Source organism: Dipteris shenzhenensis, chromosome 18, assembly GCF_047967505.1.
Source record: "Dipteris shenzhenensis isolate YYH24624 ecotype China chromosome 18, Dip_SZ_1.0, whole genome shotgun sequence".
In the NCBI taxonomy this organism is placed as follows: domain Eukaryota; kingdom Viridiplantae; phylum Streptophyta; class Polypodiopsida; order Gleicheniales; family Dipteridaceae; genus Dipteris; species Dipteris shenzhenensis.
The window spans coordinates 15041955-15060399 of record NC_141613.1 but is presented as its reverse complement, the minus strand read 5'-3'; the positions used below and the strand labels follow the sequence as shown (position 1 = coordinate 15060399).

Below are 18445 nucleotides of genomic sequence, written 5' to 3'. Positions count from 1 at the left end.
ACCGGAAAAGTATTCTGGTCGGATGAGCGACCGTAGTTCCGATGTCATTGAGACCTGGTTACACAAATGGGACGAGGCGTTCGCCATTTATGAAATTAGAAATGACATCAAGAAGATCCGTGAGGCCACCCACATGTTTAGTGAGGCAGCGGATCGGTGGTGGATTAAACAACAAAAAGATGGTATAGCATCCACTACCTGGGAGGGGTTTAAAAGAGAGTTCAGGAAACACTTCTTACCTCCTAACGAAGCATCCCGAGCTTGGAATCAATATAGGAACCTTCGTCAGAGGAATTTATCAGTGGCAGAATACACTGATAAGTTTCGAGAGAGTGTAATGAAGGTTGACGAGCCCCTGCCTCAATCAATCCAAATGAAGGATTTCATATTTGGATTGAATGATCGAATAAAAATGGAAGTTCGGGCTAAGTACGCGAACACGTTAGATGATGCAATAGCTATAGCCCTGAACTATGAGTATGCCAAGGGCAGCAAGCCAAGTGGGTTTGCACAGGTCGGAACCCAGTATGGGTATCCGAAGAAATCTGGGTTTAAGAAGAAATGGACTAGTAGAGGGAGTGGTTCTCAGCCGAGTGGTCAAGCCAAGCAGGCGAAACCAGCTGAAACTCCTAAATCAAGTACCACCATTGGAGTAAAAAGGAAAGTAACCCCAATGGCAGCCCGGGCTTGGTCTAAGTCTCCCTTAAACCCAAAACAAAGGGAAAAAGCGAGGAGAGAAGGCTTATGTTTTGGTTGCCTTCAGCCTCATTAGTGGAAGGATTGTCCACGTAACAAAGATCGTCGGATGGCTCAGATGGTGCATCTCAGAGTGCGACGTGGAGATGGAGGGAAGTCCCAGAGCGGAAGAGATGCAGATTCAGCTAGCGGGATCTTCTCAGAGGTTAGTACCTTGTTTGTTATGTGTGTCTGTTGCTAAGCTAGTGACGAGTGCACCTGATAACATCCTATCTAAGCCCACAGCAACGGGGTATACAGCCTTTAATGATACGGAGTTAATTAAAATGAAAGGGCAAGTGGCCAATCATGATGTCATTGTGTTGTTTGACTCGGCGTCAACTCACAATGTGATTAACTCCAAGCTTGTGAAGAAACTGAAGTTAAAAACAAGTCCATCTGACTATGCGTATACAGTCAGGATGGCAGATGGAAGTTCAACTGAAGTATGGGACCAAAGGGTTACCCAGTTGGAGCTTCGTATTCAAGACTATGCTGAGAAGCTTGATTTTGAAATGACTAAGCTTGCTCATGCAGATATAGCCCTGGGTATGGCGTGGCATTCTAGGAAGAATCCAGCCATTAATTGGAAAAAGCATGTACATCAATTCAAGATGAATGATGTGCTTTATGTCTTGCGAGGTGAAAAAGATATACCTCAGGGACTGTTGGTTTCCATGATGGAAATCCGAAAAGCTCAAGTAGAGTTTTTATTCCTTTGCACAGCATCGGTAGAGCCGATTGATGATTCTTCGGCTAGCATTGATGTTACGCAAAGTGGTGAGATGGCCAAGCTGGCTAATCTTATAACAGAGGAGTTCTCTGAATGTTTTAGGGATGAACTACCTTATGGGTTACCTCCACAGCGGAAAGTTCAGCATAAGATTGAACTGATCCCGGGGGCAGAACCTATAAATAGACCTCCCTATAGAATGAGTTTTACTGAAGAGGCAGAGGTGCGTAGACAACTGGAAGAATACCTCAAGTTGGGGCAGATTCAACCAAGTTTCTCACCTTTTGCTTCGCCAGTGATATTAAAGAAGAAAAAGGATGATACATTTCGCCTCTGTATAGATTACAGAGCATTGAATAATATCACTGTTAAGCACAGGTATCCGATGGCTCGGATTGATGATTTGCTAGATGCATTACATGGAGCCGTGATTTTCAGCAAGATAGATCTTAAGTGTGGCTACCATCAGATCCGGATTAGAGCCGAGGATGTGCATAAACCCGCTTTCAAAAGCAGGTTTGGTCATTATGAGTTTTTGGTAATGCCCTTCGGACTTACCAATGCTCCAGCGACATTCGTCATGCTTATGAACGATTTACTACGTCCGTATATCGGAAAGTTTGTAGTACATTTTATTGACGATATCCTGATATTCAGTAAAAGTATTACTGAGCATCGTGAACACTTAAGAGTAGTGTTCAGTACTTTGAGGAAAGCCAGTCTTTATGTAAATAAAAAGAAATCTATACTGTGTATGGTAAGGCTTGAATATTTAGGATTCATAATTACTCCACACGGGGTAGAAATGGATCCGAAGAAAGTGGTTGCGATACTGACTTGACCAATCCCTCAGAGTCTGACCGCGTTGCGATCATTCTTGGGATTTGTCCAGTTTTATAGAAGGCATATCAAAGGATATTCCGGAATAGTATCGCCATTGACTGATCTGACCTCAGATAAAGTACTTTTTATATGGGGACAGAAGTAACAAGAAAGTTTTAACACCATAAAACAAGCTGTGGTCATAGGACCGGTGTTAAAAATAGTTAATCCCCGAAAACCGTTGTTCCTGGAAACCGATGCAAGTGGCATTGCGGTAGGAGCAGTTCTCCTTCAAGAGGGAAGGCCAGTAGCCTTTGAAAGCAAGAAGCTTTCTCCCTCTCAAAAGAATTGGCCGACTCATGAATTGGAGTTGTATGCTGTTATCCATGCTTTGAAAACATGGAGACATTATTTGTATGGTTCAGAGTTTTATGTGGATGTGGATCATGATACTCTGAAACATTTTTGTAAACAGCCTGACTTGAGGGGCCGCCAAGCTAGGTGGGCAGAGCTCATGCAGGAGTTTAATTTAACGATTCGGTACCGAAGAGGAAAAGATAATAAGGTTGCTGATGCGTTGTCTCGCATTATGCACAACCTGAGTTTCACGGTATTAGAGAGTGCTCTAATGACCGAGATCAGAGAAACTCAAAAAGTGAACGAGTTTGTCCAGAGCTTATGGCCTAAGGCTCATGTGTTAAAACCCGGGGAAAATGAAAAGGATGACCTGGCATCCAAAAAAGGCCAAACATATGCAAGATATACCATAAGGGATGGTATGCTAGTAAGAAATGGCAAGGTTGTAGTACCTAGTCAGAATGATCTCAGGCAGAGAGTCATTCGACAGTGCCATGATAGCCCGTGTGCGGGACATCCAGGAGTCGAGAAGACATATGATCTCGTAAAGCGAGATTTCTTTTGGCCAAAGACGAAAAAGCATATTCATGAATATGTGACACGGTGTTTCTCGTGTCAGGTAAGCAAGGCCGAGCGGGTGAAGCCACCCGGACTTTTACAGCCCTTGGAAATACCACTAAGTAAGTGGGAGAGCAATTCCATGGACTTTATTGTAGGGCTGCCTATGACACAAGGAGGGTATGATTCTATCCTTGTGGTAGTTGATCGTCTAACCAAGATGGCTCACTTCATTCCGACTAGGGAGTCTGTTAGTGCCCCGCAAGTGGCGGATTTATTTATTAAACATATATTTCGTCTGCATGGATTACCTAGATCCATAGTGTCAGATAGAGATGTCAGATTTACCGGTCATTTTTGGACAGCGGTATTTGAGACACTAAGGACTAAGCTGGGAATGAGTAGTGGGGATCATCCTGAGATGGATGGTCAGACGGAGAGAGTCAACCGGACCTTAGAGGATATGCTGAGAGCATATGTGTCATTGAGGCAACATACATGGGACAAGTGGTTGCCATTGTTGGAGTTTGCCTACAATGATAGAAAACATTCCTCTACAAGGTTCAGTCCATTTGAGCTGAACTATGAGGTTCAGTCCATTTGAGCTGAACTATGGTTATAGACCAGCAAATCCAACTATAGTTGGAGTACCTCATAAAGTGCCTGGTGCCGCGAACTGTGTGGTTCAGATGCGGGAGATGCTAGCACTTGCGAGAGCTCATATCAGCCAGGCTATGGATAGAGCCAAGGTGTATGCGGATGAAAACCGGTCTATAAGAGTATTTAAGGAAGGAGAAAAAGTTTTTCTCAGAGTTCCTTCGCACTCAAAGTCGTTGACTTCAGGAGAGTGTGCTAAGTTATCACCTCGATACTGTGGGCCGCGGTTAATTCTAAAGAGAATAGGCAAGGTAGCCTATAAATTAGAATTGCCACAGGGGTGTAAGGTGCACCCGGTTTTTCATGTTTCGCGCTTAAAGAAATTTTTACATACAGGTGACTCACTAATCGAAGGTGTGGTTTTGTTTCAGGAGATAGAGGATAATGCGAGGCGCAAACCAACAAGAATCTTGGACCGAGGAACAATGCAAATACGAAATCGGAAGATATCCACGGTGTTGGTTGCATGGCATGGTTAGCCTCTATTCGAAGCTACCTGGGAATCCGTATACCAGTTGCGGAGAGTGTTCCCAGATTTTATCATCGAGGACGCTGATGTCTGAAGAGGGAAGGAATGTTACGCTCTAGCCGAGGTAGCATGACCTTGGAAGAATCAGTCGACATTTCCCTTAAAGCATCTATTTTTGTAGTATATTTGTTTGCGCTTCATGTAAAGGGCAAAGGATTTAATGCATCCCAAGAGAGGGGTGAAATGTTGCATTAGGAAGGCCCTATATGGATGACATGTGGCATCTAGATCTATCTAGGGAGATGGGGCTTGTTGAGACTAGAGAGAGAAGAGAAAGATTTTCACGTATGTTTTGATATCGGAATTCTCTGTCTACTCGTGAGCTTCAGCAAGATAGGCTGGGAGGATATATATGGTGCTGCTCCCGTGATCTGCAGTAGGAATTAGATAGTAATTGTGTAACAGGGAGGGGGGGGCGGGACTATGGGTGGAGGGGGTTTGGGGAAGAAGGGATGGTCAGAAGGCATGCGAGGAGAAGAAGAGGGACTTATGGGGGAGGGAGGTAAAGGAGCGACTGGGGGCAGTCTTGAGCTTCAAATTGACCATGTGGTTGATTCAATCGTTGTTGTGCAGCTACCTTTGCAAATATTTACAAGTTTCCTTTTAGTTTCATAAACATTCCATCAATAAATTTGGTCAATTTGAAAACCCTTATGAGTTTTGAGAGCTTCAAATCAATCATGTGGTTGGCACAGCTATGCTTCCCAAAATATTGCAAGTGCAAGATAGCAAAACACTCCCTCCAATGACCAATTATAGGCACACAGGGTGCTATTGCTACCAAAGTCAGAGAAACTCCTTGTCTAGTCCACATAAGAAGTCATCTCAATCCTTTTCACTTGTTTCTATTCGGTTCACCTTAATACATTAAGGCATATGTTTGCTAATCTACTTGTTTGATTAATCTTATACATAGTTTACAAAAATGCAGGGAAAATAAAAACCTATAGTTCATACCACGAGGACTGTGAAACTAACAATTATTGCAGCCACCAAAGTTCCATTGACAGCACCAAGCACTCTTTGACTGTAAATTAGACAAACAATTTCAAACAAATTAGACACGAGTCCTTCTCATCAAACCACATGAGGTCTCGATCAAGTAGCAATTCTGATCAATTGGAAATGTGTGTCACTACTCATTGGAAATTTGCTAACCATAAATCTAATGTGGCACAAAACTAATATAGATGATCACCTGCCAAAGTAGCAAAGACCTCCAAAAGCTCCAGAGAAAATGGCAGCACTCAACCATCTGAAATCACAACAACAGCACATTTAGACCTGAGGATGTACAGAAACCATACATTTATTCTTCACAATCACCGCTCACCATCTGCACTCCCTGCAGTATTTCTATAATTTGACGGTCAAGCTAGGTAAAACCAACGTTATGATCTTCAACACCTCTAAAGAGGAATTTCATGTAGCGTGACCAATTTAGATAGGCCTCATCCTATGCATACATGGGGATCGTCTTCACAAGGTTTGTCTTCTCCATGAAGACAGGGCTCCCCGGATAGACTTACCAAGGGAGATGCTTCCCTTATGAAGCGAGAGCAGCAGTGCTTCCAGGCAGACTTCCAGGATCCACAAACAAAATACTACTTTTGATCCACTGATCAGACCAACAGCTATGTATGGGGTGGGTTTGGCCACCCAACGTCCTTGAGGACTCAAACTGGGCAGGATGGAGCGACCACAGGTCATGATGCTATATCCATCATTTACATTGAGCTCTTGATTTCACACCACACCATGTAAGTAGAGGTTGTAGCATTTACTCTGCAGTTTGATGAGACCCTCTAAACATTCACATACATGAAAAGGGTCCTGGACATGGATGCCGATAGGATACCTGCTTTGGCATTGTTTTTCTCCTCCCATTTTGCTCAAGAGGGGAACAAGGGGTATTGGTGCGCATGAATCACAGAATAATTTGTGCACAGCTGGACAAATTTGTGCACTAAGTTTGAGGCTCAGTTCTCCCGCGCAGTACAGCGAATGCAATCTCCTGGAGCAGTCGCCAGTATGGAAAACTGTTCAGTCTGGATCCTGATCAGCATAACGTCTGTTAAAATACAAGGGATCACTCTCTGGTAGCGCTCCTACGAATGCTCCCACCCCTCCCCCGCTCCCGTCTACCCCCCCTCGCGCTGCGCGGCCCCCTCTCCCCTCCCCCTCCTCTCTCTCCACCGCCTCCCAGCTCGCAGCCGCCCGCCGCGCCTCCTCCGTCCCCCCCTCCTCCTTCTCCGCCCGCCATCCCCCCCCCTCTCCTTCCTTCTCCGCCCCTCCGTCCTCTCCCCGCCTCCCCCCCTCGCGTTGCGCTACCACCCCCCCCGCCCCCTTCCTCCCCCTCCCCGCCGTTGCGCAACGCTGCCACCCCCCCTCCCCCCCCTCCTCTCCTTTCTTCCCCGCCCCCCCTCGCGCTGCGCTGCCACACCCTCCCCTCTCCTCCCTCCTTTCCCCGCCCTGCGCTGCGCTGCCCCCCCCCCCTCCCTCCTCCTTTCCTTCCCCTTTCGCCATTCGCTCCCCACTCCACCACCTCTCCTCCCCCCGCTTCCCCGTACCTCTCCATCCCTCCCTCTTTCCTCCCCCGCCTCTGTCCCACTCCCCCCTCCCTCGCCTCTGCCATTTCCTTTCCCCGCCTTTTGGAGCTTTCGCAGTTTGTCGGTGTGGTATGGCGGCCGTGAGCCCGGAACCGGTGGCCCAGACGGACCCCCCCCCTCCATCAGCCTACCGCATAACACTGACAGAGCATCAGGTCTCCTTGGTGAAGCAGGCCGCCACTGACTTCTCCCAAACGTCCGTTTATGGGAGAGTCATTGGCTATGCCCCTTCACGAGCAGACATCAGGGACTGATTGCAGTCCACCCTCTACCTTGAGGACAGCCACATTGAGGAGGTCCCACTCATGGGACGTGGTATCTTTTGGCTCAAGCTCTCCTCAGCACAGGCTGCGAGCGATATGGTCAGACGGTCCCCTACTTCTGTGGGTGGGAAGATCATCCTTATGGTCCCATGGTATAGGGGTTCCAGTGTAGCGGACTTCGATGCCCGCTTCCGCATTCCTCACCATCTAGTTACCCTCATTTTCCCAGGCCTCACAACAGAGCTTCGCCCGATCATCAAGGACATGGGGGCGCACTTTGGCTGGCTCATGCAGTTAACCTTCGTTGATGCGGCGGCAGCCCAAGGGGTGCCACGTGTCAAAGTGGGCAGTCCTAGATCCGCAAAGTATCCCCTCGGAGTTCAAGATTGAGACGGATACAGGTGTGGTGACGCAGCGCATTATGGTCACTGGTCGCCCAAATCAGTGTCTCAGATGCCACGGCTTCAGACACCAGGCGCACTCCTGCCCTCGCTTCACGAGGACAGAACCTCAAATGGCCCCCATCCACGCAACTCAGGATCCCCCCTGCCAATCATCGACACCCCCTCTCCCAAGGGGAAGGGGGGGGTATGGTCAGAGGGTCCCCTACTTCTGTGGGTGGGAAGATCATCCTTATGGTCCCATGGTATAGGGGTTTCAGTGTAGCGGACTTCGATGCCCGCTTCCGCATTCCTCGCCATCCAATTACCCTCATTTTTCCAGGCCTCGCAACAGAGCTTCGCCCGATCATCAAGGACCTGGGGGCGCACTTTGGCTGGCTCATGCAGGACACCTTCGTTGATGCGGCGGCAGCCCAAGGGGTGCCACGTGTCAAAGTGGCAGTCCTAGATCCGCAGAGTATCCCCTCGGAGTTCGAGATTGAGACGGACACAGGTGTGGTGACGCAGCGCATTATGGTCACTGGTCGCCCAGATCAGTGTCTGAGATGCCACGGCTTCGGGCACCAGGCGCGCTCCTGCCCTCGCTTCACGAGGACAGAACCTCAGATGGCCCCCATCCACGCAACTCAGGATCCCCCCCGCCAGGCATCGACACCCCCCCCTCCCGAAGAGGAAGGCTGGACTGAGGTCAAAAGAAAACGAAAAGGAAACAAAACAGGACCAAAAAAGCCTTCCCATCTACAGCAAGAGACCCCTGTGGTCACCAATCAGCAGCAGCCCGATAAGGGGAAGGAGAAAGGGAAGCAAAAGATCAGCCAGCCTCCCCCTCATCCTTCACCCCGCCCCTCCCCCCTCCCCCCTCCTCCTCGGTCCCCCTACCCCCCCCCCCCCGGGATCCCCCCCAGCACCTTTGGTTTCAGCCCCCCCGCCTCCCTCCAGCATGATCCCAAGGGAACTCCCCATCCGCCTGCACCACCTACGGCCCCAAAGCCAGCACAGACCTCCTCCGCGCCTACCTCTCCTGGCCCGGTGGAGGGGAGAGGCCCTTCCCCGCAGATGACCAGCACCACTCCAACTCGTTCGACAGCCAGCACCCCTCTATCTGGTTCAGACTCCTCATCCTCGTCCCCACACCCAAGGGCAGCTCCTAGAGCTCTACCTTTGAAGTTTTACCGAGCACTACCTTGGGATTATTTGGATGCAGCGGGTATTGGCTCCTTCCCTGCATGCCTAGACATCAGCATCTTCTTCCTCCGAAAGGGGGCGGAGGGTAAGGTGTCCGTCCTTGCCCCCCATGATGGTCCTAGCTATTCCTTCACTATCATCAATGACGGGAATGAGCAATGGATGAATGAAAATGTTTGGGAGACGATTCGAGATCAGTCCCAGGAGCAGGTGCAGGACTGGATCGGTAGCAGAGCAGCGGAGCTTCTTCAACAGCAGTGGAAGGAGGGTGATGTTCGTCTGGATGGTGTTCGTGTTCCTCTGGATGGCGCCAAACGATTCCGCCTTTTGGTCATCATTCAACCGCCTCTGGAGTGGATCTATGCGGAAGGGCTCCGCCCTTGGAGGACCTCAGAGGTAGCGGGCTTCTACAGTATTTCCCTGGCGGAGGCTTCGAGTTGGTTAGAGAGAGCTTACCACCATGGGACGAAGGGCCTCTCCCCTCTGTTGAAGGTTTTAGAGGATGGGTCCGATGATCCGGCCTCTCCTTCGAAACCCTCACAGAAGCGCCTTCGGCTGCACACTGGACATCCTCCGACCACCTCGACACAAACACACAAGCATAATGTAAACAAAGGAATAAGCCTATATGCAAGTTCTTAAGCTAACAAGGGGAGTAATGGCAAGAATATGCAAGAGGTATGGAAACTCTCTCTCTCTCTCTCTCTCTCTCTCTCACACACACACACACACACACACAGAGGTTTGTTATTCTCGAGGAGGGTAAGGGGTCAAATCTTCCAGCACTCTGCTCAGAGTCTTCAGTGGCATTACTCCCCCCCACGGTGGCTGTTTGTCCACACTCCGATGATTATGCCCTGAGAGGCTTGTAATTATTATTATTTTGTTACCACGGGCTGTATCCATTTTGTGATTACAGCCCGCTGGCCTTTAGGCCCTCTTGTACTCTCGTTTTCAAGCAATATAACTAGCACTACTTTTTGCGCAAAAAAAAAGATCAGCATAACGTCTGGGCAACAACCTGTGCAGCCACCAGGCAGAAGCATTTTGACTCTTGCACAGTGCATCTTGTTGCGTTGTATTTCCACTTCACACTTCAGCCCTATTGGTAATTTGTGCATGCAATTGGCACCTACCCACTGCCCAGTGCCTTCCAATTGAGGACAACAGCCTGTAGGTGACAATTCAAGTTTGAAGTTTGAACAGCAGCGACAATCATGGATCATGCATGATTGCTCTTTGGGAAAGCCATGCCATTATTATTTAAAAATTAAGCTCAAATTTCAAGTTTAAACAGTGAGGGTTTGAAACAGCAGCCACTATCATGCATCATGCATGATTGGTCTTTGGGCAAGCCATACCATTATATTTAAAAATTAAGTTCAAACTTGCAAGTTTAAACAGTGAGGGTCGGTTCTAATTCCCCCTTTTGTATTGGAGTTCGAGTTTGAACAGCTGTCAGCATTGAGCAGCGTGCCTAAACTCGTGAATCTCTTTTGGACCGCCCACACCACTACCATTAATCCAAATCCTTCAACTGGGTCAGGTACAATTGTGGAGAACCTTTCACGAGCACTGTGACACGATTCATTTGCCATGTGTCTGGCCTTGGTGACAATGACATTTCTGCATGTCTTGCCATTACCCCAAATGTTGCACACAAAGCTATTAGAGAGGATGCACACCATTTTCATGAGTCTCAGTCCCTGGTTGGAGCTGCATAAGAGGAAAGTTTGGTGCAGGATGAGACCATGCTCGAGGAGATTGCAGACTCGATGGCTCTTGGTGAATCTTCCTAGGTAGAGAAGAGGGCTAGAACAGCACGTCAGCTTGCCCCTCCTCCTGCACATCTTCATCTAGACACACAATAACTACGAGTGTGGGGAAACATGGTACAATACCAGCTACATTAACTTCGAAGAGTTGGCAGAATGAGCAGCAACACATTGCACATATTTAGATTGGCAGGACAATCTCATTGAATGCAATTTTGCTTTCTATGTTTCACAAACTCCACGGTGGAAGAGCACGATTAAGGCAGTTGCAGCAGTGGGGCCTATAGATGCATGGACAGGGATCATCTACAAGGTGATGTGCACCGTTGAACTTGATGATGATATCATTAAGATCAACAAAGCTCTTGATCCCAACAAGGAGGAATGGAAAATTCGTTGAATCATTCTCTCTAATGGTTGGAGCGATGTTCGAAAAAGGGGCATCATCAATATTAGTCACCTCATGCCTTGGTGCATAGTTCAATGCAGTGTTAGTACTACATGAGAGGTTATCCATCAACACATCCATGAGGCTATATATTGAGGTGGGTCCTCAGAATGTGGTCCACATCATCACAGATAATGCAAAAAACTGTGTGAGGATGAGAGATCTTGTTGAGCAAGAATTTCCATCCATTGTATGAACACATTGTGCTTCACATTGCCTAGACCTCCTCATAAAGAACATTGGCAAGCTTCCATGGATTGCTACTGTCATGCAAGATGCTAGTATCACTACCTCCTTTAAGAAGAAGCGAGCAACATTGGCTATTTTCAGAGAGCACATCAATCCTGACATCATTCGGCCATTGAAGACATACTTCACCTGCATGCATATTGTATTGGAGCATCTTCTTGCCATACATGCAGCTCTCCAATAGACAGTTGTGTCATGACTGTGATTCGAGTGGAACGAGAGAGCATGGCAATCCACAGGATGTGCTTGGATCATGCATTTTGGAGTGGTATGCACTCATCAATTGTGAGCCTCAATATTAGTCTTGTTACTCACTTTATGGAGTTGCCAGCCTCCCTAGAATCTCGTGAAACACTCACACATTTGAGGTAAGCCTTTCATGATTTGACTTGTAATTTGGAATGTGTTTAAAGTTTTAAGTTTATTAATAATTGAGGATTCTTAAATCTTACATGATTGTCACATTGTGACATGCAGAAAGGCAGACCTGAAGAGAGTTCAACATGGGAAAGAGTAAGCAATCTCCAAAGGAGGTACCTCCCATGAAGCCTGGAAGACTTCGGAGAGTGTTTGGCCAAGCAAGCAAAACTCCTCGACTATACCTTAGAAAGAATTCGTATGGGCTTGCAATGGACGAAGGAATAAAAGTGGCTTGAGCACATTGGTAATCTTCGAGGCATGGCTCGCTTCAAGGAAGCAAAATGGCAAAAAAAGAGAAAAGTACAGACTCTTCAAAGGATGAAGAAAGTAAATGTCCATGTGAGCAAGCTCTCTTTGTGAAAAGCCGTGTATCCGCTACTACTGCAAGCGGTCAGGACTATCATTAAGGAGTGTCGTAAGTAGCAATGAGATGAAAAGTTTGATCATAAGGATACCTCATCCAACATGAAGCGAACCTCGCCAATGCTGAAAGTGTACTCTAGACTATATGATTGTACACTTCTTTGTGATCAAACAATTCTAAGTGAGTCCTTAGTGATTCCCTGGTCAAAGCACACCCTACATGGTATGGATGCTAGATCAAGGGAGATTGTTAAGAACTAGATGATCATAGCATCCAATACCAGATTCGAGCTATATGTACCTAAGCCAAGTGGTGTCTGAGGTTCTAGTTGTGTGTTAGGCCTATGACACATGTAGGTGCTATGTGGCAACAAGTTGTAATCGCATCCTTTATGTGAGACACTTGGAGGTGGAGTGCTTAGTGTAGGACAAGTGATCTCTTCCATTTACGTATTTAAGGTCTTGTACATGAGTGTGTCAGACATCTATAACTTGTACTCTCTGTGAATATTAGAAACATGTGTTGCTTTGTGACTTCTTGGCTCTTTTACGTCTCCTCACATTTCTCTTTAGCTACTTCTAAATTATAACAACAGTGACCACATCTTGGAGGTCACTATCTAAGGGGGAGAAGTCTTCCATCTCAAACTGAGCTCCTTGGTCACCATTCAGGCCTTGGTGGAGGCTAGAGCACAATCCCATTTTTCTCTGCTCGAACCTAGTGTTCTTCATACCTTGGTATCATGGGTTTATAGTTGATGACATGGACACGATGCACCAAGTGTTCTCGAGGCTCCCAAAGGAGTTCCGGTCCTCCATCAGAGGTTGTTTTGGCACAATGCTAGATTGCAGATAATGGGATTCCATGACTCAAGCTGATCGTAGAGTGCATAAAGACCCTGCCGGAGGAGATCCTCCTTGAGACACTAGATGGGGAAGAGCTCTGGCAAAGAGTCGAGGTTTCCGGACTCCTTGGTCAATGCCTAAATTGCAGGTAGATGATTGCAGGTAGATGGGACACCTAGTGAGGGCCTGTCCTCGGGGAGTAGGTCGGGCCCCCTTCCACCCACAACCTCGTCATGGCATAAGAGCCGAGAGGACAAATTCCATCAGCCAGTCAGACAATAGCAGAAGTCCTGAGCCCCTAGGTGGTGGCTTTACAGGGGCTTGGATCAAGTGGACCAGAAGAAGTCAGACAAGAGGGCCACAAAGAACCAAAGATTAAGCACCTGCCGTTGACAGCGAGTACAAGCCCTCCACCAGCTCCCCGCTCCCAGGGGGAAGCAGACAGAGATAGCCCCCTTAGGACGTCCTTAGACACTTGAGGGAGCGACCTTCTTCGACCTTTTGGTAGACCCGCTTAATACAGTGCCCCAGAGTTCTCAGGTGGGTTCCAAGCACGACAAGTCACGACGAAAGAGCCCCCCGCTGCTCTCATCCACGACACCCCTCCTCAGTTGCCCCTAGATATCCTCCCCCCACCCCATCCATTCCTTCTTCTCTCCGACCTTCCCCACCCCTCCCCTCGTGACCCCTCCCTTCCCTACACCTACCCCATGCTGCCATCACAACCCAGCCGGTGATCACTTTCATCACATGCCCTCACCCCCTCCCCCCCCCCCTCAACTATTGTGTTCCGCATACTCTCAATACTCCCTACTCGCCTCTCTCAATGCCCCAACAACCCTCTCTGCCTAGGCCACCTGGCATGGGCACAGCTTCAACTTCATCCTCTCAGCCCTAGTCCGTCCTCTCATCCATTCAAGACCCAACTTCTTCAAAAGCGAGGCAGGTGGCCTCCCCTTTCTCTCAGCCACCAACACTAACGCCTCCCCCAAAATAACCTCTCTCGAGGGAGTCTTGGAGGCTCGGGCCCTAGAACTACATTGATGTCTTGGATGATTACACCATTGCTATGGAGATGCTGGCCATGATCCTTCCACCCCAGAAAGGGAGTTCCATTGGTGCAGTTGGTAGCCCCCTCTCGTCCTTTTTGGAGTTTCAACTTTGCATCCACAAAAGAGGAGCAATTGACCCCACTTCTCTTCAACCTTATGATGCGGGAGCAGATGTTCTGCATGATGGATGAGTGATTGGGACAGCACAGGGACGAGCTGTGGATCACCCACAGTCACATGACCATATTCTACTTAGCTTTCTCGCGAGATAGGTGTGCCTTAGGCCTTGCCGTAGTTGTGATCCGCTTGGAGCCAGAGGTTTAGTTTAAGAAGGTCACATACTGGCCACTAACTGGCCGGTAAACTAATGTGCTCAAGTGATCTGGATTGGCTTGAGGATCGGGAGTGCAAGATTGGGATCTTGAATGTTTATGCACCAGCCTCTCACTAGCCTGTCGATGGCGGAGGCTTGCCATTTAGAGATAGCTAACAGAGTGCCTCCTAGAAGTAGACTCATGGATTGTTGGAGAAGACTTCAACAATCTAGAGTTCAAGGAGGACAAGCTAGGAAAGCCTCTTTTTCAGTGATGCCCTGCATCAGAATGTAGTACATGGGAGCAATTCATCTTCATAGTTAGTGACAGAGATCTGTGGCATGAAGCTGACTTCTCTAGACCCCAAGGAACCTCTATCGCCACTCTTTCCACCAAAGGCAGTATGATGGCCTACTTGAGCATCTTGACAAATCTATGTCGGGGACCAGGCAATGCATAAAGGAGGAGCCACAGCTATCCTAGCCGGGATGACAATGTCAGAGCATTCCCTGACAATGATCCGTTAGAGTAGCCACGTCGTGGACTTCCCTAGGAGGGGTGCAGATCCCAGGTGCCTTCTTATAGAAGAAGGGGTTTTGGAAGGCCATAGCAGAGACCTCCCCTCAGGATGGCTGGGCCAGTTGGGCAGTAGCAGCAATCCAGAGGAGTAGCGAGGAATTAGAGTCTAGGCACTGCAAAGGCAGCATTCCCTTCATGAAAGGGAGAGGGCACTAAGGCATGACTTGGCTTCCATAGAGAGACTCAAGGAGCACGACCCAGCCTACAATGGCTTGCAGATAAGTATGAGAACACGCAACTTGAACCCCAGGCCACAAAGATCCATAGAGTAGAGTTCTCTTACCACTCTTCCAAGGCATGGGAGCTCTAGCATGGACCTGGCAGTTCTTTTAGACACTAGCCTACGGTTTGCAAGGACCCAGCTCCAATGGTACGCGAGGAGGGTAGCTAGGTCCACTCGACCCTCAGGAGATTCTGGAGATGACCAGTTTAAAAGCCAACTTGTGCTTGTCCAGGGTTTACAAGATCAATGTTACAGATAGATCCCTCTTGCTCAAGTGGTGCAAGGAAGTAAAGACAAGAACAAAGAAGAAGGGAAAAAGGACAGGTGGGAAAATAACACAAGGGTGTCACTCTCCTCTATCTACCCAACCTTATTCCAGCACATCGTAAACTTTTATCCTTGCAATTTAAGTAGTCATTTATAAAATGTATGTCATGCACTGTTTGCGACTTGTACACTATGCCTCTTCTTTCAGTTTTTTATGTGGCACATAATTATGCGTGTCTTTTAAATGTTACTAGTATTAATCGATTAAGAAAAGATGCCTTCCAAATAAATGATACTAACAACAATATACAAATAGACGGCTTGAGAAAACTAAAGACAAATATAGCTTGATAGAAGGATTTGAAAACACACTGTGGGATGCCTAGCGTACTTGTCAGTATATCACTCGACCGAGCCACATATGCCACCAGTAGTGCATAGTGAATAAAGAGGTATGATATACTGCCAAAAGTTAAAAGACCAATGATTTCAAAGCTCTGCCCTTGTGACTGCCAATATCCCAAACAAAATTAGGTAGCCAAAAAGCACAATATATAACTGAAGTTTTGAACTTCATTTATCTGAGTAGATGACACCATAGAAATCAATAATAAAGCATGTTTCTGATCAGAAAAGTTGGATAAAATGATCATGCCAAACGCCATATATGACCTGCAAACAGCTTAGCCATGAGAACCAGAGTCTTTAGTCTTACCATGCAGCCCAAACTCCATTTCTTCCCAAAGTACGCATAGCCATAGACACCTGAGCATAAATTGCTTATGAAATTATTTTGGCATTGTAAGATCTATTAAATTCTCCAAATTCACATGAAGAATATTAACTTGTCTATGTGTTTTGAATTTGAACTCAGTTTTTTTTTTGGGATAAATTACTTCATTTGTCACCCATTCTCTAGCATTTCTTTTCTTGAATTTTTAGAAGAGATTATTCTGGTAATTAACACGAAATATTATAGGCATTGTACCAAAGATACACCCCCTGATCCTAGCTCACACATGGTGCTGACATTCACTTCTGCAACAAGCAGCCCCGTGGTGACCTGCATAATTGAATAATCTTGGTCACTCAACCCTTCCAATCAAGAAAAAAACTTAAGAACTTATGCCACATGATGTCAGTGAATAACAAAAAAGTTACCATATATGACCAACAGAGTATGCATGTAAAGGATGATGCTAGGAACCCTGCTTCCTGTGTAACTGCAGGTATAGCCAGAATTCCAGCACCAACCTGAAAGGGGTCACCACAAGATAACATGACATAATTGATTGAGCACGCATGGAAAAATCTTTATTTCATCATCATGGATATGCTGTTTTGTGGGAATCACTCACTGTCGTTCCTGCAATTAATAGAACTGCACTGCTCAAGCTTCCTGCAAAATACAAGGAATACTTTCTTTAAGTAAATATAGGTTACAAACAGCAGGTAAATTCCTACGAATGACCTAGCATAATTACAATTTTTCCTCATTGAGACATGGCTAACTGCTCTTCTGGTCCTTCATGTGATCAACCTTTTGCTTTCTTGGGTAGATGATGGATCAAAGAGAGCTATTTCCAGCATCATAAGGCTTCAGCAGGTGTCAAATGATTTTCCATTAACTGCACTTAAATATAGAGATAGGCTTACACTTCAATTTAGAGCTAAACCAAAACTAAAGGCTGGATATACAAAAAAGTTAGGGGCAACTATTTAGAGATGTGAGGATTGGTGCCAATTTAAGAGGCCTTCATGTCAGGTTTCCAAACATGAGTTTTAACCTCTTCATTGATTGGAACAAATTGAGCCACCTTGGTCAACCAACCACAATAACCCACACATGTTGATCCCCCTCTATGTCCTAGGTAATCCAATAACAAAATCCATGGAGATACTTTCACATTTGCGAGGCATTTTTGGCACTTTAATACATAAACTTCGACGTCCTTCTTTATTCCAAAAGTGCATATGTCTTCTTGTTGGAAGAGTCACCTCCCCATCTGTAAGCGCCCATAAGAGGAGAGCATCTGGGAGGTAGACTTATGGTTAGGGTTACCACATGGGCAGCACAGTGGCTGCCATGTGGGTGACATAACCATAGAGAAAACCAAGGACAGGGAGTGCCACATGGGCAGCACACCTCAGGTCCTACTTGGCAAGGTGGGGTCCCTTTGGAGGCCCAAGAATGTACGGATCTGCCACGCAACTATTTGGAGGCCTGCAGACACAGTACAGACCAGGGTAACCTGTGGCACAGGCCTGGGATAAGTTCTGGTGGAGGAGGTTCCAGGGTAGGTCGTTCTAAGAATTCCGGTGGAGGCAGTGGGGCTGGTGGAGGTACTACGGCACCTACAGTCACTATTCATACGACAACCACACTCTCTTCAACAATCCCAAATTTCAGAAAGATCAGGAAGCTGGACAAGACAAATTATCCTATCTGGAAGGTAAAGACCCAAAGCCATTTAGTGGCAAGGAAGATGTGGAAGATCACGACAGAAACGGATCCAATGACTGCGGACGTCAAGGATACGGCGGGTAATGTTGTCCTTGCTGTAGATTCGGATGACCTCGAAGCATGGGAGGACAAGGATATCAGGCCCTAGCACTTATCATAGGGACGATGGCAGATTTGGTGAGTCCTCACATCTAGATGGCGGACACGTCAGTCGAGGCGTGGGCCACTTTGAAGGACTTATATCACATGGACAATACGTCCCAGATCTTAGCTCTGAATCATCAGTTGTTTAATATGAACATGGATGAAGGAGATACGGTCCATGACCATCTCAGTATGGTGAAGGTGTTAAGAGAGGAACAGACCTCTGACTTTTGAGGAACTAAATCCATTATTGCTACAAGAGGAGGCTCGGGAGAAGCTCTATAACAAAAGTTGCTGGCCAACGATAAGGTCAGCAACAGGAAGGGCAAGCCTAGCAGTGGGAAGCCCAAGAAGGACGACCCTTAGGACAATGAGGACACTTCAAAAAACAAGCACACGAAGAAGTGTTTCTATTGTGATCAGCCAGGCCATCGTATGAAGGATTGCAAATA

At 47.1% G+C, this 18445-nt stretch overlaps 1 protein-coding gene across 2 annotated transcripts in view; it reads right to left on the bottom strand.

The window, feature by feature from the left end:
* LOC147890844 (uncharacterized) overlaps window positions 1-18445 on the bottom strand; it is a 115663-nt gene that overhangs the window by 78859 nt on the left and 18359 nt on the right. For both annotated transcript variants that reach the window (XM_087389534.1, XM_087389535.1), the window contains exons 2-8: window positions 16744-16784; window positions 16547-16639; window positions 16374-16448; window positions 16101-16150; window positions 15758-15847; window positions 5590-5646; window positions 5349-5418 (exon numbers count right to left, since the gene is read on the bottom strand). In XM_087389534.1, the coding sequence (XP_087245660.1) occupies window positions 5349-5418; window positions 5590-5646; window positions 15758-15847; window positions 16101-16150; window positions 16374-16448; window positions 16547-16639; window positions 16744-16784 (476 nt within the window). The remainder of the gene's footprint in view (window positions 1-5348; window positions 5419-5589; window positions 5647-15757; window positions 15848-16100; window positions 16151-16373; window positions 16449-16546; window positions 16640-16743; window positions 16785-18445) is intronic.